This window comes from Manihot esculenta, chromosome 16, assembly GCF_001659605.2.
Source record: "Manihot esculenta cultivar AM560-2 chromosome 16, M.esculenta_v8, whole genome shotgun sequence".
In the NCBI taxonomy this organism is placed as follows: Eukaryota; Viridiplantae; Streptophyta; class Magnoliopsida; order Malpighiales; family Euphorbiaceae; genus Manihot; species Manihot esculenta.
The window spans coordinates 30,589,207-30,613,826 of NC_035176.2; the positions used below are offsets into that span (position 1 = coordinate 30,589,207).

The 24,620-nt window shown below is 32.1% G+C and overlaps 4 protein-coding genes across 8 annotated transcripts; 1 reads left to right on the plus strand and 3 right to left on the minus strand.

Annotated features, from left to right (window-relative positions):
- The first annotated feature begins 2,704 nt into the window (after positions 1–2,704).
- LOC110603141 lies at positions 2,705–3,447 on the plus strand. The gene has a single exon (XM_021740832.2). It carries the CDS (start codon positions 2,867–2,869, stop codon positions 3,257–3,259), a length of 393 nt encoding a protein of 130 aa, XP_021596524.1. The 5' UTR covers positions 2,705–2,866; the 3' UTR covers positions 3,260–3,447.
- Positions 3,448–6,687: 3,240 nt separating this feature from the next.
- Positions 6,688–12,631, minus strand: LOC110603630 (casein kinase 1-like protein 1). The gene is made up of 14 exons (XM_021741427.2): positions 12,047–12,631; positions 11,921–11,961; positions 11,010–11,079; positions 10,680–10,828; positions 10,502–10,597; positions 10,325–10,395; positions 9,941–10,002; positions 9,760–9,823; positions 9,595–9,679; positions 9,388–9,514; positions 9,167–9,249; positions 9,032–9,095; positions 7,983–8,113; positions 6,688–7,518 (listed from the first exon to the last, which is right to left on the minus strand). The coding sequence occupies exons 1-14, from the start codon at positions 12,120–12,122 to the stop codon at positions 7,210–7,212; spliced, it is 1,428 nt and encodes a 475-aa protein (XP_021597119.1). The 5' UTR covers positions 12,123–12,631; the 3' UTR covers positions 6,688–7,209.
- Positions 12,632–14,803: 2,172 nt separating this feature from the next.
- LOC110603380 (EPIDERMAL PATTERNING FACTOR-like protein 6) lies at positions 14,804–17,532 on the minus strand. 5 transcript variants are annotated; one of them, XR_006348927.1, is made up of 4 exons: positions 16,716–17,532; positions 15,571–16,636; positions 15,272–15,315; positions 14,804–15,185 (listed from the first exon to the last, which is right to left on the minus strand). XR_006348927.1 is itself a non-coding variant. In XM_021741093.2 (3 exons), exons 1-3 carry the CDS (start codon positions 15,674–15,676, stop codon positions 14,961–14,963), a joined length of 366 nt encoding a protein of 121 aa, XP_021596785.1. In that variant the 5' UTR covers positions 15,677–17,532; the 3' UTR covers positions 14,804–14,960. The 5 variants fall into 5 exon arrangements, 2 of the variants coding, with proteins under 2 accessions (XP_021596785.1, XP_021596786.1); XR_006348928.1 differs by having other exon boundaries at positions 15,571–16,230; positions 16,486–17,532; XR_006348929.1 differs by having other exon boundaries at positions 15,571–17,294; positions 17,403–17,516.
- Positions 17,533–17,676: 144 nt separating this feature from the next.
- Positions 17,677–21,293, minus strand: LOC110603373 (IQ domain-containing protein IQM1). Its single transcript, XM_021741082.2, has 8 exons — positions 20,833–21,293; positions 20,027–20,523; positions 19,756–19,936; positions 19,580–19,668; positions 19,371–19,458; positions 19,051–19,281; positions 18,857–18,958; positions 17,677–18,551 (listed from the first exon to the last, which is right to left on the minus strand). Exons 2-8 carry the CDS (start codon positions 20,479–20,481, stop codon positions 18,108–18,110), a joined length of 1,590 nt encoding a protein of 529 aa, XP_021596774.1. The 5' UTR covers positions 20,482–20,523; positions 20,833–21,293; the 3' UTR covers positions 17,677–18,107.
- Positions 21,294–24,620: the final 3,327 nt, after the last annotated feature.

Genomic DNA, 24,620 nt, shown 5'->3' on the forward strand with positions numbered 1-24,620 from the left:
CAGCACAAACACTTATAAATTACATCAGAAACATTTAAAAGTGCAGTGGAATTTAATTTTAACAATAGAAATAAATCATTAACAAATTTAAAGGTAGAGGGAAGAACGAAAAAAGAAAAATCTAAATGAAATTACAAAATAAAAAATATTAATAATAGAACAACATTAATAGAGATGATGAGGGAATGTCCTCAATACCTCTACTTGGATTAGGGTGGCTAATTCGTCTACTATACGGAGAGGTAAGTAAAGTTAATAATGTCTTGAGAAGTTGATAAATATAACCAATCAAACAAACGGTGTTTTCACACTTTTAAGAAAATGAATTAGCTAAAGTGCATTCCAGTAAATTTGAGAGATTTTAAATTCTATTATTTCAATTCTCAGTCCTCTGTTTTTTGAAAAAAAAAAATTAACTTAATTAGGTGGGAAACACCTATCAAGAGAAGAAGTGCTCTCAACTTTCCATGAAATTAAGTAAAAATGACAACTAAACTCAACTTTCCATGAAATTAAGTAAAAATGACAACTAAACAAATACAATTTTAGTGATTTCTAAAAGTTTGAAGTTACTTAATTGAATTATCCCAACTAAACAAGACCTGAATTATTCTAATTAAATAAGATATAAGTTTTTCTAAAATAAATGAGGTCTAAGATTCATACAAAGATAAAATTAATTAATATGCCAATTTGATTGGTGGTATATCAACTATATTTATTTCCCATATATATTTCCCATATAAGTTATTTTTATATGATGGGAATGATTTTATTTATTAATATTTTTATAAAAAAAAAAAGATTAATTAAGATGATGTTTTTTAGTATAATATAAACATTATTTAAAATAATAGCTTTAGATTTTGTATTAATAACATTAATCAAAAATATTTATTAAAATTTTTTTCTCAAGACACTTCACTGCTACTTATATTATAATATTATAAGATAAATTATACTTTTATTTCTTATTTTTAATATATTCAATGAATCGCTCTTTTTATTTTTAAAATTAAACAGTTAAGTCTTTAAATTTTATATTTATCCAATTTAAAATTTTTCCGACTATATGTCTATCAATTTTCTGTTAATCTAATATAAAATTATCAAAATATTCATCTATCTTCTCCCTTTCCATTCTAAAATGATAATTTTAAACAATTCCATTATTTTATAATTAAAAATAGGTGATAGTGATTGAAAAGTAATAAAATTCACATACCCACGTAAATACAAACCACCGTAAACTCTATATCCAAACCACATTAACTTTTAACACTTAATGCAAAACTCTTTAACTTCATTGATATGAACTTATTAAAATCACCAACTTTCACTGACACCTAATTGCAATTCCTCAACTCTTTTCACTTGAAAATTAGTATGAGAATACAATATTGTTCGAGAAGTTAATAGAGTGAGAGAATGAAAATAATAAGAACTACGAGAGATTTAAGGAAAAAAAGAAGATGGACATCTAAATTCCCTCATCCATGTACCAAAAAAACTATTCACATCCTTATTAACTCATACCCATTTGTTTTAAGCTAAATTTTAGAGTCAACGCTACTGAAATTACCGTTGAATGCATTTGTATGATTTAATTTATTTTTGTTTCCTCTTTTTATTTATTGAGTTAATTTCTCGATGGTTATACTTTTTAATTCTTAAGCTAATTTTGTGAATAGAGAATAATTTGTATAGTGTGCAATATTGATGGTGTCCAACATAGTTGAAGTATAATGAAAAATCTTTTTGGTTAAAGTACAAAAAGGGGGTTTTATTGTAATTCTGGATATTTAAATTTTTTTTATATATTACAAAGATTAAAATATATTAATAACTGATAATTTATGAATAAAAGTATTTAAAATTTATTAAATGTTGAAAGAAAAAAAAAAGTATTTTTATACATAATAAGAGTGTTCTTAAAATTTTAAATATTTTTTTTATTTTTAATTAATTTTAAAATAAAAAAATTTCTAATTTAAACGAAATAAAAATATAATATTGAATTTTAAAAGTATTGATCAACAGTGAAATTTACGAAATAAAGCATAATTTATATAATATAAAGGCCCAAGTCTTGTGTCACCAACTTTACTGAAAAAACAAAGAGGAAAAATGCAGTTCAGATCCTCTTGTACGCATGCGTCCTTTCTTCTTCATTCCCTTTCTTCTTTCTTTCCTTCCCTTTTGAGTCCCTGCTGCCTGCTTGTCCTTTATTTTACTGTTTCTTTTTTTTTTTTTTTTTCCTATGGGTTGCTCGGAAATTCGTGGTTCAGTACGGAATGCTCTCTCACTGGCTTATAGCTTTTAGGGTCACATCATCTCTAGTTGGACCGCACACAAGCCCAAGGTACCTGGCACAACTAAGCTACCCAGCATAAATAGACAACAACTTGGAATGATAGCAGCAATTGCAAATCTCTAGTTTCCCTCCCCTTTAAGCTCCAAGCTGAAACTCAAAAGGACAACACAAAAGAAATAAATATATATACATAACCGTATTTAATTTTATTTTATTTTATTTTTAAAAAATTTTTCAAAATATTTTTAATATTTAATAAAATTTAATCTCTTCATTTCTTTACACAATTCACCATGTTTTAGTAATAATTTAAGTAGTTAAAAAAGTAAACGAAAAGAGGCATAAAGTCAAAAGCTTGCTGTGGTAGCATCCACACTGGATACAAAAAGTTTGTCCTGGTACGCAAAATGCGACCGAGGCCACATGTTTCCGCGGTCAGCGCCTTCGAATCAAAAGCCGATTGAAAAATTGATAGCAACCTAAAAGCTTCATTGTACAGAAACTGGAGCTCTAGATAGAGAAGAAGTGATCTCTGAGGCACAAAATTCTTCAATGGAAGATCTCAGATCCAGGTCATATGGCGATGGAAGAATGCAAATACAACGTCACCATGGTAATGGAGCGCTGGGTCCCTCTTCTTTTTCAGGCGGCAGTAACATGCAAGATCTCAGATGCTACAGTGCCTCCTACGCATCCTCCGTCTACCCAACTCAATCCCAGATTCAAACCCAGATGGGCAGTAACGATTTCAAATTCAAAAAGGGCAAGTCCGCAAATGGGTCTATTTCCAAAGCCTGGAGTTTGAACGATCCGGAGCTGCAAAGAAAGAAGAGAGTTGCTAGCTATAAGCTTTACACTGTAGAAGGGAAAGTTAAAGGGTCTTTCAAGAAGAGTTTTAGGTGGCTCAAGGAAAGGTACTCTAGAGCTGTTAACGGCTGGTGGTGACTGCTGAATCTTGACCTCTGTTCTGTTATCCTCTCTTTTCTGTTTGTTTGGCTTCTAAGTTGTGTATTGTGCTGTGTTGCTGTTTTAAGTGTATGATAGCTTTATAGTATCAAAGTTCTTCAATTAATTGCGATAATGAATAATTCTTCGCTCTAATTTGGGTATCCGAATATTCTTATTTATTCTTCCATGATTGTGTTGACATGTTTTGGGATGGATAGATTGTGATATGAATATAGTTGGGAAACTATTTTCCTGGATTGCCATACTTGTATCATTGAGTTTAGGTTTGACATTGAGGTTATAGAATTGTAATTTTGTTTCTCTACTTGGGATTTCTCAATTTACAGTGTGCATCTGAATGCTGCTGAGGATTCATTGAATTAAATGCCCGTATTTGTATCATTACCTCTTTATCAAGCATGTACTGTTTATGTAAAACAAATTGGATTCTAGCCTCCTACACAGTAAAATAGAAAAAAACTGGCAATTGGCATCCTTGTTTTTCATAATAGTTTCCTGGGATTCGGGTAGAACACATGGAGTGTAATTAGATAAGACATGCTTTGGTGAGCATTTTTGAGAAAAATGCTATGGACAATCACTTTTCAACCAATAGAGTGGAGAGTGTTGGACAATCACCTGAAAAAGTGACTGACCTGAGCATTTCTCTCGTCGAAACCAATGCAGAGGATGTGGCCTCCTACATTACTCAAAGAAATTTCCACATAAGTAACTTTGCATCTTTGTCACTGCCATAAATGTCAGTGATCAGTAAATGTATTTCGGGAGATTAAGGCTATGAGGATCATTTTGCAGAAACTGGATAATTGACCTTCTCTATTTCTCGTTAAACAATTTGTAAGGCGTGTATTATATTCATAAACGTCAGATTGAAATCACTTTCTAATATGAAGCTGAAGTTTTAAGGGGTATATTGTGGAAACTTGGTATGAACTAAGCAGAGAAAGCCTCAGAATCATTGCTTGTTTACTACAGCTTCACCTTATGCGGCAGTGTTTGCAGCTTTTCTAGAATTCTCAGGAGGTAAATTTTTGTATGGCTATAATTTATCTCGTAGGACTGCATAATATAGCTGCAGGTGGTTTTATGAAGGCGTCCCTTCAATGCGGCGGTTTATTGGACTAGGCTGGTTTAATTTCGAAGGTATTTTTTCATTTATTAATTCTGTAAACTTTATCCGGTGGATTGATATAGAAAACGAGTAGCAGACTGGTAGACCTCCATCTGCATGACTGCATCCTAGTGGAATTTAGGAGTCCTTGTACTATCCAGGACATGACCAAATCTAAAGATATGTTCTACTTGAAGGACATTTATCAGGAAATTCAACATGCTTAAGGCAGAAAATTATTTGGTCTACCTTTTATAAGTTGCAGCTGGCTTCGAGTTTGTGAATCTGGATGCATAGTTTTATTTTCAGTTACTCGGTAAATTTTTATTCTGAAGGTGATATCCTCCATGTATAGCAAAAGGGGAGAGGACTGTGGAACACAATTTCTATACTATGTTTCTTTGCTGTCTAGTCCATTTTCATTTGATGAGTCTTGTGAATAAAATCAATGGTTGATACTATGTTTTTCTTCTTCTTCGTGGTCTTTTTTGAGAATGCAATCGTATTATGTCTCTTGGCTTTCATTTAACAGTAAAATGATAGTTTCCATAAACAGGGAGCATCGTCCTATTCCTTCATTTGTGTTGCTGCTCTGCTGGTTTTGAGAGTTTTTTTGCAATTAGCATATCATTGCAGTTGAGAGTTTTAGTTTTATGCAAGAGACAATACTCATTTGAATGTTTATAAGTTTGGACATGTTAAATCAACTAATAACCTGCAAACTCATTATTACAAAGGAGGAGTGGTTTATTATGCGTTAAAATTACATAAATACCCTTAAATAGAAGCCTCTCTCTCCGTTTCTTCCTCTTGTTTCTTTCTCAATTTATTTGTATTTTATTTGGATAGAGTGAGAAAAGGACAATTAATTAAAGAAAAATAAAGAATAAGGAGCGTAATGTATATATTTTTTGTTTGAAAAGTGTGAAATATTAATATTTGAGAAGAGGTGAAGATATAAAGAAACTTAAAAAGAGTTGATAAAGAATTTACCTTCTTTTACTTTTACCTCCATAGACCCTCATTTTCTCAAACAAATTTATTGCTTAATCTAGTAAATAAAAAAAAAATACATTTACTCATATAATAAATTAAAATCGATTTTCACTATCTTAACCTCCTAAAAAAAGAAAAGTTACTTTCCCTCTTCTCACATTTATTTATAGATTCTCCACTCATTTTTTATTTCAATACGTAAATTATAATTATTTAATTTGTATTAAAATCATGATAATTTTAATAAATCTTTTTAATTAGTGACATACAAATCCACGTACATCCATTCACGACTATTATCAGTCGTTCGGACTGATATAGGATCTAACCACCATGGAGCTTTTAGTTTTCTTTTTCGCTTGGTCTCACCTCTCATCTTATCTACTTAGGCTTACCCCAATCTCAGCCACTTAGAAACCTCCACCTTCCGCCTGCTCTCTTACCTTTTAACCACCACCACCACCACCACGTCCATGTAAGTGGTCCCACTTAGTTAAGGATTTTGACGGATCATGCATACTAGTACTACTATAGCCCTTAGTTACACCTTTCCATTCCAATTTTGTTTTTTCCCAATTCTTTTGAATCAACAGCGTTGGGATCTCTTATAGCTTCTTTGCAATCTGAGGAGTGCATTGTCGATCGGGAAAGGGTTTACTGCTACTGCTGCTTTTGAAACAGCAACTGGGTTTTGATTGATTAGGAGAATTGATGCTTAATTACTTGGAAAGGTCCTTGAGAATTTTTCTCCCTATTTTTCTTAAAAGATTTTTGTTATGATTTTTTTTTAATAGCTAATTCTAAGGTACCAAGAATTCTTCCCCATCTGTATTTGGCTCTTCATCCACTCAAAATTCATCACAGCAAGAGAGAATTCTTTTTTCACTTAACATTCTCTATTCTTCCACAAGTGTGGTAGCCATGCAAACAAGTGTTTCAGTGATAACTGGGATGGGCAAACATACAAAAACCTTCTTTTCTTCATATTAAAATTAAAGCCCTATCAAATTAAAATCAAACATGAAAACGAATTGAATCATAAAAAAATATTGTCAAAACTGTCGATCAAAATTAATTTCCAATTCTCAAGGAAAAAACTAACCGAATCTGCCACACGTTTTATATATGCTTGATAGAAACGAAATTCAATTTCCAATTGAACCCATATTTATAAAAGAATTATAATAAAACTTCAATCAAATCCCATTTCATTGTGAGACAGATAAAAGAGGGGGTGGGGAGGGAAGAGAGAGAGAGAGAGAGAGAGAGAGAGAGAGAGAGAGAGATCCCCCAAAGCTTAGGTAAAACCCAGGATAAAATATTAAAAGCAAGTTTGAGGCCACAACCTAAGTTGGAAAGAAGCCCCAGACCAAACATTCAAGTTGCCCACATTTGTTCTTCAGCCTTCTAGGACTACTAAAGCTTTGAAAACTGAGAGTAACATGAATACAACGCCCAATTTACAGTGGCTTCAAGTTTTAAACTTATGAATCGAAGGAACACGTGAAAATAATGGCTCAAGTGAACAATGAGACAGCAGAAATAGGTTAAGCTATATAGAATATCTGGAGAACAGAAACGGGGCACCGCGCATCAACACACCCAACATCTGTGCAAGGAGCCTTCTAATTTGAGACCTTCACCTTCCCAGACCCTTTTTCTGCATAATCAGCAGACGCCCTGATCATACAAAATGAAATCTGTAGCTATAAGGGCTCCAATCACAACTTCCAGAACTCAACTCCATAGGATAGACCATCCAATTGCAGACATAACAGCACACCAGCTTCACGATTTACAATATTGCAGTGCTTAGCAACTAATAATGAACCTTCTCATCACTGTCAAAATTCAGGCTCTCAATTCCCTTGAGGGTGGTTTCATAGGCCTTCATTTGCGTAGCATTTCTGGTTGTTGATGATCGCCTGGGGTCTGCTGCTGCTGCAGTTCCACGAGGAGGACTCCTTTGCCCACTTGATATTTTATGCATGGTTCCGGGGCTTGCATCAGTTGTGCGCGAGCGTTGGGGATCAGTCTCATTTCCAATGAACATATCACGACTGGTTGAAACAGCAGCAGCTTGCCTTGATGATCGACTTGCTCGGCCCATGAGAGCAGAGCTTGGTAACTGCAAGATTGCAGCAGATAAAGATTAGATCTAATATGGAATGCAAAACACCAAGAACGTTGGCTTGGATGCAAATTTAAGAGATAAGCAACAATTATTCGATAAGAAAAGAAGTACATAAAGGTATTAATTAATTAGATCAGTCAAGCTAAAAAGATTTTCAAGTAAGCAACTGCAAGAACACTGCAAAAATCAAAATCAGGTTAATTCAAGTCAGCAATGATTAACCTATGCACGGTTTGACTGTGCATCGGAACTATAAAAAACAGTTGGGAGTGAACATAACAAATAAATAACCAAGCTGGATGCGTGTAATCAATGGTCGCCCCATGAGAGGACACAAAAATAGGATTCAAGTTTGACATGCATTTGGTCATAAATAAAGAGCAATTGTACATAAACGGTGCTTTACAGAACTTGGAATTCAAAACAATGTTGGAAAAGAACAATCCTCAACAACATACCATAGGGTCCTTGCTAACTGGAGAATCATTGCAAACTGGACTCTTCTGCATTGCATAACTTCCTGTATTTAGCATCGGTCCTGAAAGTCTACGACGAGCAGAATCTATTGACTGGCCAACTTGTTCCCCACCTGGAATGAGTAGAAAGAAATCTAAAACACAAGGAGATGCAAGGCAAAAATCAACTGCTCTTTACTACTTTTGAGTTGTAGACCAAAAAAATTCCATATTGATTGAAGACTACCTGTAAAAGTTTTAGGCAGTGAAAAAGCAGGCCCAATTTCAGCTAGATTCCAGGTTCATTTCTTACCAAGAAGATCCATGTACAATGTAAGCACAAGCTCCAGCTGTACTTTTGTCTTGCCTCACAAAGGATGAACCTCTAAATTAATAAGCCCTAGTTTAGGGCCCAAAATAAGCTGGGCATTCATAGGGGGGTTTAGTCCATGATACTAGCACACAGCTTAATGGTGGAGCAGGTTTGGGATTATAGTTCACATTGTGCACCACCCAATCAATAAAATATACATATTTTTACTTTTTAATCATATGGGTCAGACTCGGGTGAAGTTATGGACCTGAATAATTGAGTTGGGCCAAGGTTCAAAAATATTGGCTTGGCATGAACCTAGCCCAATTTTGGAATACATCAAATGGTGCTTTGCTTATTATGTTATTCCTCAAAGAAGCATCCTCAAATGTTCATGGGCCTTGCCACCTTGCCAACTTATTTTTAGACCAAATTTTAAGTGTTTATTTAACAAGTACTACACTCATTATTAGTGTAGTATTGCATATACTAATTTGCCAAAGAAGAGATGATCATTATAATATTATTTGGTGAAAAAATGTGTGCCTTCAACTGGTAATTTTAAAAGAAAAATTAAAAAGAAATACCAAAAAAAAATCTGCAACGTCCCATTAGAGAGAGAGAGAGAGAGAGAGAGAGAGAGAGAGAGAAGGAACTCCCAAAGGTACACTCCACCTCCAGCAAAAAGGTTTAGATGAAAGAGAAATCATTTTGTAGGAGGAAGAAACACAAGAATTACCTGTCTGTCTATCTGCACTGGCAATAGCAGGGGGCACTCCAGAACTAGTTCCAATTCCGGGGCCCTACAAGAAACAAGGACTATTGAAATTCATGTCATACTGGCAACCAATAGAAGTAACATGCTAACACTTACAAGGGCACGGGCAGGAGGATTAGCCAGCTGTGATTGCTGATACTTCAAAATTGTCCAGTCAAAGACATAATCAAACTGGAAGCCTGTAGCACAGAGCAACACATACAAATGACAACTTCAATGCCAAATCTATAATTCAGAAGATAAAAGACAATGCACGACAAAAAACCAGAATAGGCAGTACAAAGTTAAAAGCCATTCAACAAGTTATATATTCACACCCTCACGGATAAAAAGATCACGAAATATTCTTTTCAGGTAAGCATAATCAGGCTTATCATCAAATCGTAATGATCGGCAATAATGGAAGTAGGAAGCAAACTCGGTTGGATAACCCCTACATAAGGCCTGAAAGACATTAAATCTTTGGTCAGCTTACTAAACAAAAGGACAATGAGAATATAACCACAGAACCAGGAAACACTTACCTCAATTGAAGTGGAGACCTTCTTTTCACTAATTTTCTCATACTTTTGTTTCTTAGTTCCCGCTTTCAGACCTTGCCAAGGAAGACTGCACAGAAGGAGAAATAAGTAATAAACCACCAATGTAGAGCAAGCATGACAAAGGAAGTGGCAGGCACCAAGAATCACCTTCCTCTTAGGAAGTACATAAGAACATAACCCAAAGATTCTAAATCATCCCTCCGGCTTTGCTCTATGACAGTCCAACAAGTCAAACAAATTAATGAGATGATAGAAAAGAGGAAACTTAAACTGGAAAACCAACAAATTAACAAGAATGCCAAATGCAAAAAGGATACAAAGCACATACCAATTCCTAGGTGAGTGTTCATACTTGCATATCTAGCAGTTCCAGTCAAATTTTTATTTTCCCTGTCAGTATTTGTTCCAACAAATTGTCAAAAATTGCTTACCAAAATGACCTCTATAATAGAAAAATATAAAACAGTAAAATCCATAAAAAGATTACATAAGACATTAAGCACCACGTTTTTATCAACCCCAAGACAGATGCAATGCCCAAAAAGAAAAGCAAACAGAACAACAACCTCATGTCTAGTGCTAGAGCAATGAAATCAACAATCTAACATGGTAAAAATGATATTAAATGGCATACACAATCTTGTTTCATATGTCTTTATTACAGTTGCAAACACCATCTTAGGCTGGTAGCACATGCTTGAAGTCTTCTAACCTGTATGGTATGTGTTGATGGGTTGAACTATCTCTGTATTTCTTTGCCAAACCAAAGTCAATCATGTATACCTACAAGAAAGCAAACAAGAATGAACATGTTTAAATCTCCGGAAATAATGAAAGCTCATAATGTGTGAAAAAAATACAGAAAAAAACATATCCTTCAAACCAAAACCTGATTAGCACGCCTTCCCAATCCCATGAGAAAATTGTCCGGCTTGATATCTCGATGAAGAAACGATTTTGAATGAACAAACTCAACACGATTGATCTTAAAAGAGAAACAGAGAACAGGATTATTTCGGAAAGCACAAAACCTAATACAATAAATGCATAAACTTCATGGATCCTACCATCTGATCAGCAAGCATAAGGACTGACTTCAAAGAGAGTTTCCTACTGCAGAAGTTAAATAAATCTTCAAGACTGGGTCCAAGCAAATCCATAACGAGAACATTATATTCCCCTTCAACCCCAAACCATCTCACATTTGGAATCCCAGCTGCAAAATGAAAAAATTAAGGAGAAAAATAAAAAGGAAGAAGAAAAGAGAATAAATAAATACACACACATACATATAAATATAACAGAACTAACGACAAAAAGCGCACATATAAAAAATTAAAAAAAGAAAAGAAAAGAACAATAGAAATCAGCAAATAAATTTTGCAATGTCTCATTACTTCCTCCTTGAAGGATTCTGTATAACTTTGACTCGTATAACAATTGAGGATGCTTTGTCTTGACACCTTCCTGAGAATTAGAAATCAATTTCAGCATTTTATCAGAGCATGAACTGGTTATGGCGAAAACATTTAGAAAGAAATAATCAGCAGGGAACCATAAAGTTTAAGATAGTCAAACTGTTCAACACATAAAAGTAATACACATGAATTATTTGCAAATAAAGATAAATGGGTGCAAAGAATAAATGTTTTTTACTTCACGGTAAAAGTAATATGCAATGATTAATAGCACATAAAATTGAGTGGAAGTGAAGAACAAATGTTTGACTCAATTTCAATGGTTCCTTTAGTGTCCTTGTAAGCAAAAGAGAGGAAAAGAATTAATGGTGCCGACAAAAAATTCAGTTCTTATGTACTAAATCCATAAGATGTTTTCTATGATTCCATCTCAAATTCAGTTTCTATTCAGAATGAAAAGCAGAAGGATAAAATTTTCTTCTAACGCTAATGGGGTATTGGGGTGATAGCAAGTGGGCTCAGTCACAATGGCCAGTAATTATTGGCAATGCAAAAAAATTCAGGTTTCACCAGTTACTTCTGGGCATTAAATTTTAAACGGTTGAACACATGATTGTCTACTAAACACTATTAACTTAAAGGTTGCCACTCAAAGTAGTCCATTGTAACGTTTCCTTCGCATAATTTGCTGCATAGCAACTTACCCAAATAACAGCTTTGGATGAACCCATGTTATTTACATGACTAAGTAAGAAGAGGAGACCGCAGAAATCAAGCAAAGTTCCAGAGGAACACCCAAAAAAACAAAGTAAAACACCCAAGTAAAATTGAACAAATTCACGAGATCCGAACAGAAATCAGGGAAAGGAGATAAAGGAAAAAGCACTTACAAGCTTAATGGCAACCTCTTCATTTGTCTGGATATTAGTTCCTGAACAACGAATTTAAACACCAATTAAACTCAATATATTCAAATAAATCGGGAAAATATATATAAAAATATATAATTAACAGACCGAGATAGATCTCCCCAAACGACCCGCTGCCGATCTTTCGACCCAGACGAAACTTGTTACCAACGCGTGGCTCCATCAAAACAACCCACAGAAACTCAAATATTGAAACCCACTAGCTACAATACAAACCCTAATACAACACCCAACACCTTTCCAAAAAAAAATTCCAGAATTGCGAAAAAAACTAATCCCGAGGTATTAAAAAAAAAAAACTATACACCGAATCAACTGCACGAACAAATCGAGAAAGTCCCACGGAAACGAAGAAAACGAAAACAGGTTTAAAAAAATAAAGGAGAGAAGAGGGAATTGAGATCTACAATTTCGTGGCTCTCTGGAGATTAGAGAATGAAGGAAAAGGGGGAAAATTCCTAATCTAGGGCTAGGTTAATTACAGATAAAATGAAAAAAAATAAAAATAAAAACGAAATCAAAAGCACAAGGTATCTCCTGGTATTATCATCTTCATCTCTCTACAGAAACTCAGCTTTTTCTCCTCTCTTTCTTTTCTGGCATTGTTAATCTGATGGAATCGAAGCTATGGACTTCCGACAATGGGCAATTGCGTGTGCGTGAGCCTGGTTTCTTTTTCTTTTTATGTTTTATAAATATTTTATTATTTTCAATTATCAGTATTACTATTACTGATAATATAATAATAATAATAATAATTATTATTATTATTCCTATGCCTCACCTTTTCTCTTTCCAATAACTTTATTTTATTTCTCTCAAATTATTAATTATTTTCTTTTTAGATAATATTTATTTATAAATTATATTAATTAAGTTTAAAAATAATTCAATAATATAAATTATTTAATTTTGTAGTAAAATAGTATTACGAATAGCATATTAAAATTGAAATATTATTATTAAAATATTTTAAAAGCTATGAAAATAAAAAGTTTAAGAGTGAATAAAGGTGGTGTGATTCGGAAACAGAAGGATGCTTAGCCACGTTTGACAAGTACGCGGGGCCGAAAGTTCCCAGCCAAGGGAAAAAGAAGCCTTGCTGTCTTGTTGTCACGTGACATTATCTGAGAGCGTATTTGTCATGTGATCTAATCGCGTCTGATTTTACTGGTTCGCCTCCTTATTACATTTTCTTTCAAATAATAAATTTATTATTTAGTTTCATCAATTACTGTCTTAATTTTAAAATATGAAAAAATTTTAAATATATTAAAAAATTAATTAATTATTTTTTTAAATTATATAGATTAAAATAATAAAATACTTATAATTAATATTAATAAAATAATTAATTAACAAATCTTTTAATATTACAAAATATTTAAACATTTTTTTAAAATTAAAAAATAAATTAGTAATTTTTTATAATATATAAACTAAATAATAATTTTTTTTATTATTAAATATAAATTTTAATATTTTTTAAAACAAAACTCCTCGCCATATTAATAAAATTTTATAAAATAAATAGATATATCATTCTAAAAATAAATTCTCTAATCAAATTATGAGTAGCTAAAATAGCGTTACAACGAATTTATCTAACAAAAATATCAGTTCTAAAATCTAACAAAAATTTATAATCATTCAAAATTAAATTTATATATAAAATAATTCGGCAAAATAATCATCAAATGTCTGTCTATAAAATAATTTGGCAAACATATTTTTTATTTTTTCTCATCTCTCGAGTATAAATTATTAAAATCTTCCGAACAAAACCACGGAATAGAGTTTTTACGAAATAAAGTTTGAATAAGATTCCAAAACTGACGTTCTTGTTGCGATTCTGTAAATCATAATAATAAGTAAACTTTCATTGAATATTACTTTCTAAAACAATCGAAAAAAGCTAATCATAAACATAGACACATAACTCTTAAATATTAATAAAAAATTTCCTTTTAATTCTTATCTATTGATCGAGAATCAGTTATCAAAATATAAAAAATTATAAAATTATAAAAAAATCCCATAAAAAAACTAACAACTTTTATTTTCATAAAAAATAAATGTTAACATCTTTAAACTTTAAACTTTTAGATTTACCACCATAGAAAATGTGATTTTCAAAAAATATTTTTCACCTTAGATTATTTTATAATTAAAAATATTTTTATATAAATTATTTTAACAAACCAAGCTTAAAATTAATACATTCTATAAAAACTACACAATATTTTTTTTTAACATTTATGTATTACATAAGCTACCTTATTATAATGTTTTTATTATTTATTTCACATAAAACGAAGAACAGACGGTCTATTTCATATGTTAACAGTGAAAGTTATGCCCATTGCTTTACATATACAATCTATGCAAGGAGAGTATGAAAATCAATTTTTTATTTTAATATATATATAATTTAATTTATATTAAAATATTACTTCATATTACTGTATCATTAGTAAATAGCAATAAATTTTTAAATGGAATAATTAATAAACTTTTTTAATGCAATGAGACATAGTTTTCCGAATCATCAAATCAATTCAAATTCTCTTTAAAAATTCCTGCAGTACATCCTCTCAACAATGAAAAGTTTTATTTTTTTATTTTTTTAAATTATGTTCTAAGAAACTTTACTTTTATCCTCCAAACAGAGTGTTCATATTTGATTGCTTAAAAGTAGAAAGATAAAGAAAAGAAGGCTTTGCATGGTGGGCAACCCCACATGTTTTGTAGTTTGTTTTGTAGTATACTCATATGGCTTTATTAATTAGGAGTTCTTGTCAGGTTGGCACCTAATTTAATCAATCACCCACATCAAACATTATCTAAAATAAACATAATTAATCATTATCAAGCATTTTAAAGGCCAGCAAAATTTCTTCCTATTATACCTCACAAAATTTTCAAGGAAAAGAAAAAAGAAAAGAGGTGAATAAGCAATCATACATGTACAAAATGGGAAGAGCTTCATCACTGCAATGAGTTATGGGTTAAAGAAAGCAGTGCCACACTTGCATTTCCATCCCTCAGGCTCATAATTAGCATATTCAAGCCTTTTGTGGTCATTGGTTGCAGGTATTTGTATGGCATTACAAGGGGTGCAGCCTCCACACTTGTGCTCACAGTTGGGTGGCCTTGACCCAAGTCTGCTTAGCCCTCTGTATATTTGTTCACTTCCATAAGCTCTCCCTTCCTTGCTCTTAATCCCCTAAAAGTTTAGGCAGTGACTAAGCAAGATCCACCAACAAAGGGAGAGAGAGAGAGAGAGAGAGAGAGAGAGAGAGGATTAATTACCTGATCTGGGCCAAAAGCATCTTGCAGGAACTGTGGGATTTGGCCTGATTTATCAAGAAAGAAAGTATTAAGTAGACCAGAAAGACACAAAAGGCTTGCAAGTGATGAAAAGTTGAGTGAACTAAAAGAGAATAATGGGATGAAGAAGTTAAAAAGTAATCTTCTGAAGTGGACAAGTGTAGATTTTCAATTGTGAAATCAACCTTTTTATTAATTAAAAAGAGTTGAACCAGACAAAATGGTTTTGGTTGCTGGGAAAGAAAGGCATAAATAGAAGAAGGCACAAGATAACAGCTCACCCTGTTGAGGAACCCTATCATGTGAAGCAAAATGCCAGCTTGCTACAGAATAACAAGTGATTATCTGCAGAGTTGCCATTAGAAAACAGCACATTCTTCTTTTCATGTTTCTTAGTTAGAAAAGCTTCAATAATGATGATGATGATATTCTTTTTGTGTCTGTGACTGTGAGAAATGAAAAATGAGAGAGGAGCTGGCTCTGGGGTCACACAAACTTCCAAAGGACAAGCACAGATCACTCAACTATTGAAAGATTTGTAGAAAAAGACAAGGGGAGAAAAAAGAAAATTCAACTTAAATTCTGTGAAACATAAATATATATATATATATATACACACAAACACAAAATGCAGTTTCCTTCTATCTGTCTCTTGGTGGAGAGATATTGCTTCTAAGACAAGTGATTCTGCCTTCTTTTCAAGCACAGTAGAGAGATACAGAACCCAACTTCTTCTCTTTCTGTTTGACAACTCACAAGTAAATATCACAGAAAGGAACAGAGAGAAATTTATACATAACCACCAAGACCAAAATAAAGTTTCCACCAGGGCACTTTATAGCTCACAACAGGTCCTTGTGCAATGTAATAGTCATAAGAATCCTTATAGGGTTTAGTTTAGGCTGCCTGCCTAAGACTGCAGAACCTTTTCTTCTGATGATCTGTTGGTTCCAATAAAAGGAGATTGTTTGAAGGCTTTCAATGCAAAATATTTTATTTTTCTATTTTTGGGTTAGTTTGTCCCTATTAAAAAAGAATAAAAAAAGCTCCAATATTTTGACTTCAATAAATATGCTGAACTAGGAATACTGAAGATGCCTCATTGGCTAGGTACTGAACTGAGATTAAGTAGCTGATTAATTAGATAATAATTAAGAAAATTAGTACACAAAAACAATATTGGGTCAATTTCTTACCGGGTTGGTTGATGGGGAACAACCACTCTATCTGCTTAATGAGTAATAACCCTTCAATATCTGAACCGTCCGTTATATCAAACAGTGTTTAACAATTTCTAGTGATGACCTATCCTTGTCACTGAAACGTCCTCACCATTGATGCAAGTACCTGCTAAAATAATCTCTACAAAGCTTAAATTTAATTAATATTTTAAGAATTTTCCCCGTAGTACTCCTTACTGACTCACCTCATTGTCTCGTCACAAATCTTATGTGATACTGCTCGTGGTGGTAGGCATTCGGCATTCCCTTGATTCAATCTGTGGCAATTGCTTTTGACCAATGTTGCAATATCCCTCTCTGGGGAATTTTATCAAGCAATCACCGAACTGGAAATTTTTGTAATGATAAGAAGAAAGCATAGAATGCAAATGCTATTGCAATCCAGTAGATTTACATATTAAGCTTCTAAGGCACTGAATTCTTTCTGTTTCTTTTCTGGGTAGGAGAAAAATGCTGTGTTCAGCAAAATAAAGTGAGAGAAGGACGGAACAAGAAGTCAGCAACCTACAAAGGCAAACCCTAAACACTGGAAAAATTAGACTCCTAATACCCAAAAGGCTATGGATTTGATGACAGGAAAAGCTTTGAACTTTGAAGTGAGATATTAGAGATTACTGCTTGTTTGCAAAATGAGCAGAGTCTGATAGTGGACATGACCTCTCCAAGTCAGAAGAAGCAAATATGGTAAATGTCCTCTGGATTTTCTCGTATTTGGCAGTTTGGCGTTGCCCCATTTATGGCTCATCGTCATTGTAGCTGGCCAGCTGGGTGCCACAAGCAATAAGGATTAACGAGATCATTGAGCAGCAAATGATAATTACAAGTATTTGTCTGCTAAATCCTTTTATTGCTTTTCTACTATGACACCTGACCTGATGGACTGATTTGATGACTCAGTGAGTTAGTTTCTCAGTCTGATGCATCTCTGCTTCGAGATCGGTTTTGGTGCCCCGAACTGTGAAGGACATGTTTGCAAAAAAAAAAAAAAAAGCTTTGGAGGACATGACCTCCATTCCCCTCCCCCCCTCCCTCTTGGGCTGGCAGATAGAGAGAAAAATGATATGTTCATCTGTAATAAAAGCCCATTGGGCCAACAGATGCAGGGAAAGAGAAGTGCTTTGATCTTTCTCTCCCTAAACCAGTTTTTATATAGGTATTGAGAAAAGAATAGAGAAAGATTGAAGTGGTTTTGTTTTCTAAATTATTTCAAACTTGAATTCTGCCATAGAAAATCAAAGATCTAACCTCAAAGCAAAACTTTAACAATGGATATCAGAAGCTGGATTAAGAATTCACTAAAGATGAATACTATCTCAAGTGTCCGTATACAAGAAAGATATACAAAACCCAACATTAAAAACAAGGGCCATAAAAATTGGGTTAAATTTCAACAAAAAAAAGGTTGGCTCAGTGAAGCCATCTCAAAAGAATTAAGTAATAAATGAAGAGAAAAAAAAAACAAAAGAATTGGGTTAGTCCCTTGATCCATCCTTATTCATATCAATATTTAAGCACCAGCAGTGCCCCATCTGCTGCCAATCCATGAGCAAAATCCATTCCTTTGTCTCACCAGTGGCTTAGGCTACTGGAATTGGGGTCCTGGGACTTGGGATTCCCATGTATGCGAGCCTAGGGGAGACCTTAACCTTTGGACTGGGTCTTGGAGATGGGATTGGTCCATAGTTGCTAAAAGTCCCAGGAGGCACCCTGGGAGATAGATTAACCTGTTCCAATGCTCTTGATTGCAGCTCTGTAGGGTAGTCTCGGACACAGCCAATGCGAGGTCCAGTCCCAGTTGTCCACTTGCATGGTAATCTTTCAGGCCACTCAAAAACAGTTGCCTTCACATTGGCATTGTTAGTCTTATTGTCTTGCTCTGTATTCTCCTTGGTGGACAAATCCATGTCAGGTGTATTTGCAATGTTGGGTTGAGAAGCAGAAGCAGAACACATGATTGTTTCTGTCTTTTGTTCTTCTTCAGGGAGAACATTTGAAGGACTATCATCATCAATTGCATATCTCTGCATAGAAAAAAAGAACATTACAATCCAAATATGTCCTTATGGTTCCACCATAGACAAATACAGATAATTCAGTTAATGATGTTCCTTGGATTTTTGGTTTATTTTCTTATGCGTCGAATTCTAACTCAATCTGAAAAGTTATGTGCTACGATCCAAATTAGAAAAAAAAATATAGAAATTTGTGTCAGAAACAGAAAGCAAAAGCTGCTCTTCTTATTTTCCTTTTCTAATATTTTCAATTGAGAGAGTGTGTGTATTGTGCATTTGTTTTAACACAATCTTTCGAAGCCAGCAAGAATTACCTTGACATTTGTGAGATCTACATGGTTTTCCTGAAGAAAGCTGATAAATTCCCTGAAGTTTTCTTCTGTTGGGTGATAATGACCACTGTATGGCCAGATTGCCTGAAATATTAAACAAAAATTTTGGTAAGCACTAGTATTTTTTTCAAATATAGGAAAGATAAATAATCATTGGTAAAATTTAAAAATAATACCTCAAGAATTCCATTGTGGGCAACCAGCCTTCCAGCTGCAGTGGTGGCACCACCAGAGAGGAAACTAGAATGCTGAAAGTTTCCCTTCTTCTTCTGTCCTACATACAAAGCCCTTGATGTGCTGAGCACAAATATCCATTTTGAACCCTCAACTGTTTCCACAAATTTTCCACTTTCTCTGTAAACAAGCTTCCCATTTTCAACTACTACTTCATATGCTTCCCTTTCTTTCTGTAATATATCAGCAAAAATAACTCTCATTAGCTATGTTGATTGGCTTGATTATTAAATAAATTGGAGAAATATTGCTTGAAACTTACTGGTGCAAGATATTTGATGCACTGGCGCTGTAGAACTGTCCTTGGACATTTCTCCAGGTTGATTTCCTTGCCATCTCCAACATCCAGCCTGCATTTTTCACAACAGTAAATTACAGGGAAACAAAAAAAGTATTGAAAGCTAACATAATTTTCTTGTTCTTTCTGAGCAGTTTCTCTGTTAGCAAACAAGATTTATAAAAAGTACTCACCAGTAGAAGAAAGGTTGGGTGCTCTCACTTCTGAACCACACATCATAATACAAGTGTAAGTTGTGACCATATCGATGGCGAGGATCAATCTGCAGACAGGAAAAAAAAAAAGTTAGATGCTTGCTTCTATCCACTGTTTATGGGGGTTAAGAAATTGAAGTTTTGAAAAGACTTACAGCTTCAAGCCAGTGTTGTAGGGCTAATTTCTGAGCCTTTTCATCCTTTGATAATCCTTTTCCCACCTTGGCTGCCCTTGTCCTCGCCCTTGCCCACCTTGAAACAGCAGTTTCAGGTTTCTCATCGTTAAAGAATGACACAGAACTTCTCTTGAGAGCTGCAAAGTCTAAAGCTTTCCACCTGCAACATTCTCAGAAATTAGACCAAAATCTCAATATTCAAGCAAAGGAAGTCTCAGAAATTGAAAACCATAATCCAAAAAATACCCACCAGAGCTCCTCAACAACAACTGCACAATCTGCAAGGTTTCTTCTAGTCCTGTAACTCTTGTAAACCTTTTGAAGTTTAACTGCAGCAGCATCAAGCTCACTGACCGGCCTCGGCGAAAAGAAAAACGCCGGTTCTGGAAGTGAAATAGCTGGCATTGGCTTTTTTCTTGATCCATCTATATCTGAATTCCAGTTGCCATTGTCTTGAACTAGAGTCTTGAATGATAAATTCCTGTCAAGCACTACATTATCGGGTTTGCAATTCTTCAGATTTATAGAATTTTTACTTCTTGTATTGGACTTGAGTGAGTTGGTCATAGTTTCAGTATCAGATCTCTTGAAGCTATCTGCTCTCAGGGGGATACCACCATGCTTAAAGTTGTATGTTGAACGGAAGAAGCTGTGTCGGACGACTTCTTCCCAGGCTGAATAGAGCAAAGAAAGCGATAAACCCATAAATTTTTCAAGCACTAATGGAGTTTGATCTTATGAAGACACCTGACATGAAAGAATAAAGAGAGTTAGCTTTGAATCAATTCAAAGATTGCTAAGTTGACTAAACATCCATTGCTGAGGAAATCCAAAGTTTGAACAGATGGCAGAATTGAATTGATGAAAAGAAAAAAGACCCACCACACCTAATTGATTCCCTTGAATACCCAGATAATAAAACACAAACAAACATGCAAAAAAAAAAAAAAAATTAAAAAGACAAATAATGATGAAACACTCATCTACCCAGTAATCTAAACAGACAAGAGCAATATATTTTGGTGATCTTTTCTGTTGTTCTTCTTCTTGTATTACCTGTGACTAAGAATCAATGTTGTATCTCAGAGAAAACAGATCCAAACGAACCAAGGCAAATTCTCTTGCAGTAAATAGGATGTATGTCTGGCTATGGAGGACTCGTCCGTGCTTATATATAGCGAGAAAGGGGTCCACTAGAACCTTCAAACACGTGGCCGAAAAGCTGGAAGAAGACAGTGCACGAAGCAGCAGTGGTGGAATTCTCTAATCAAAATCAATTGGAGGAATAGAGGGTGCAGAAAAATAAGTTTGAATGAAAAGAAATATTGAAGATTTGATGATATTCAACGGGTTAATGAGTTTTTTTCCAGCTTCAAGACCACGAGTTATAGAGACGTGTGTACGATTTTGATGGATTCAAAGCTTGAAAATTTGAATACCCTTTTGAAAATGTGAATGCTTAAATACAAAAAAGGCTATAATTTTTTTATCTGAGAACGTATAAATTTACTGAAAAAAAAAAATTGGAGAATTAGAGAGGAGAAGAGATGGGCGGTCAAAGAAAGGAAGCTTGTATAATTTCCATGAAAAAACACGAAATTGCTTGAAATCTTTAAGAACTAGGATTTTGTTGTCTTTTGTTTTTGTTTCAGACAGTCAATAATCTTTTTTTTTTTTTTTGGTTTGGTCGTGGCTTCGGTCATGCACACGCTTCATCCAAGACTTTCTTGGCTTTAAGTGCTTTAAGCTAACTGTTGCCTTGCCTGCCTGTTACTGCATTTATTTTCCCATATCTTTTTCTCTGTTGACTCTTTTTTTCCCTTATATATATTTTACATGCCATCCCCATTTATTTACTAACATTTAATGATATTATATAATTTCTTATTGCTCGGCGTGGGGGTAAAGAAATTAAAGCCGGGTGACTGTAAACAACGTGGGTCAAAATCAACTGAGATTGGTCAAATATCACGACCATGCATCTTGATGGTTTGATCAACAAAACTGAGAGATTTAATTTTCCTCATTTTGATACATTCGTTTTCTGATTTTTGACTATGATCCTCTTTAGTTTTATGTCTATCAATCTAGCTCTAAACCCTATAAATTCTTCAATTAATATCGTTGATTAGCAGACGCGGTTAGGCCGTACATGGTTACTTTCTGCGATACATGAAAATTCAAATTTTTTAGTATTTAATTCAAATCGGATGTTATTATCGTTTTAATAAAATTTAATATTTTTATATTAAAAAGTTATAATTAAAAAATTAATACAAAAATATTTATTAATTAAAATAATAATTATTTATTAATTTATATAAAAAATAAAGTGTAAAAAATTATAGAATGAAATGAATTTTAAATTCACATATATAAGTAATTTTTTAGGACAATTAATACTTATATGTTTTTAGTTAATGGTTAGTGATGCGGTCCAAAATGAATTGAAATATAATTTGTCAATCTGTAAAATATATATATGTTTTTAGTTAATTGTTAGTAATGTAATCGAAAATAAGTTGAAGTATAATCAATCAGACTGCATGATAAATAGTAAAATAATTAATATATATAATTGTCAGTGCTGTAGTCAAAAATAAATTAAAATATATCAGTTTATCTACAAGAGAGATAGTGAAGTGGTTGGTGCCTATATATAGCTATTATGATATTTAAATTAATACTTTATTAGGAATGATGAAAGTAAAAAAGTAGTTTAAATTTAGAATAGGTGTGTAAAAATGCGTACATTAAAGTCTGTATGTATTTTGATTTTATACTATAAAAAAATAGAGTTAGTTGGTAAATCTCTTGAAAATTAGATTGATACTAAACAGTAAATAAGAGATATCCTGATTATAAACCTAATGAAAATCTACTGGATTTTATTTTTTAACGATAATTTTATATCATGAAGGACTCGACTTACTGATATTAAAGAGTGATATTCAAATCTGTCATATGGTGATCATTTATTATTCACTTTGATTTTTTTATTATTAAAATATTTATTTATTCAATAATATTTATATTAGTGGTGAGAGAAGGAAAATATTATTTTTAATTATATAATTTATTAATATTTGTACTTAATTTTTATACATTTTTAAAGTAAAAAATTATTAAATATATTAATAATTTTTTATATTTAAAATTATACTCGATTAATTAGGCTGAACTACTTGTATTAAAATTATAGTATTAATAGGTGGGCATCATAGTTTTATATAATTTATTTTAGAAAAACATCAAACTCTTGCCGCCATTAATTACCCACCTAATTTGGCTACGGTGGTGGAGGCTTAAAAAATTCAAATATATCAAAATTCCTTCCATAAATTCACGGCGACCAATTTAAATATATTTTCCTATATTATGCATATTTTTAGTAAAATTTCAACCTATACCAAGATATTAAAATTTTAAAAAATATATATTATTTTAATAATTTATCAATGTATTTGATTTATTATAAATTCAAAAAATACTAAAATAAATTTTATTTATTTTTTATAATAAATTTTATTTATTTATATCTTAAAAATTTTTAATATTTATAAATTTAAATTGATGATAAGTGTATTAAATAAATTTAAGACATCTATCACGTCTCCATTTAAAAGAAAATTTTAAGGTTTATTGATCGGTAAAAAAAATATTTTCTTGATATTTGTGAGAAGAACACCACAAAGGAAGTGGAAACGGAGAGGAAGTGTTACTTCCACTCCAATAAGAATGCATGGGAAACAGAGGGGTTGAAACTTGGAGGTTTGACCACTAATTTGAAGGATTTAGTGAAGGATAGTCCAATTAAATTTGCTAATAATTAATTATCTTAATTCACATATGGGTATTTTAGTAAAATAAACTAAAAGTGAGCGTTGAATTTGTAACTTCACCACCATGTATTGACCTTTCATTACTTTCGCGACAGGAGAATGGAAATAGCTGTAAAGGTAGTGGTTGACCCGTCTTGGTCCTGACGTGTTAACACTCTTTATCTAATCTGCATGGTCCACACTCCAGACGTTGTCGTACTATTAATGAATTGGGTAAATCATATTTTAATTTTTTAATTATTTAATAAATTATATTTACATATTTAATTTGAAAGTAAATACATTTAATTAAATTTAAAAAATTTTATATTTTAATTTTTGAATCTCTAATTTCTATTTTTAAAAAATTGTAATTAATAAATAAATTTTTATATTTTTAAAATTAAATATTTAAATTTTTAATTAAATTATTTAAATTGAATTTTTTTATTTATAATTTTATTATTCAACCAATCAAATAAAAAATAAATATTTAAAATATTTTTATAAATAATTAAATTTTTTATATATAATGAAAATTTTATATTGTATAAATTATATTTTAATTTTTAAATTTTAATATAATTAATTAATATTTTAAAAAAAAAAATTAAAATTTTAAATTTCTTTATATTTAATCCGTACTATTAGTAATCGTACGGTTCTTCACCCTGTTATAAATATCGATTAGTGAATAGTTAAATTTTTTTAGAAAATATAAATTTTTAAAATATTTTTTATAAAAATTTATAATTTATTAAAAATTATTTAATATCACTTAAAAATAATTAAAGTGATTAGCATATTTTTAAAATTATAAATATTAAAGAATTTTAATAAATAAAAAATAAAAAATAAAAAATATTAAAAATTAATTAAATTAAATATTATAGATAAAAAGTTGAAGATTCTTTTAAGAAAAATGAAGAATTAAATTGAAGAATTTGAATGTATATTTTTAAATATATAGAAATTAATTAATTAATTATATTAAAATTTAAGTATTTAAATATAATTTATTTA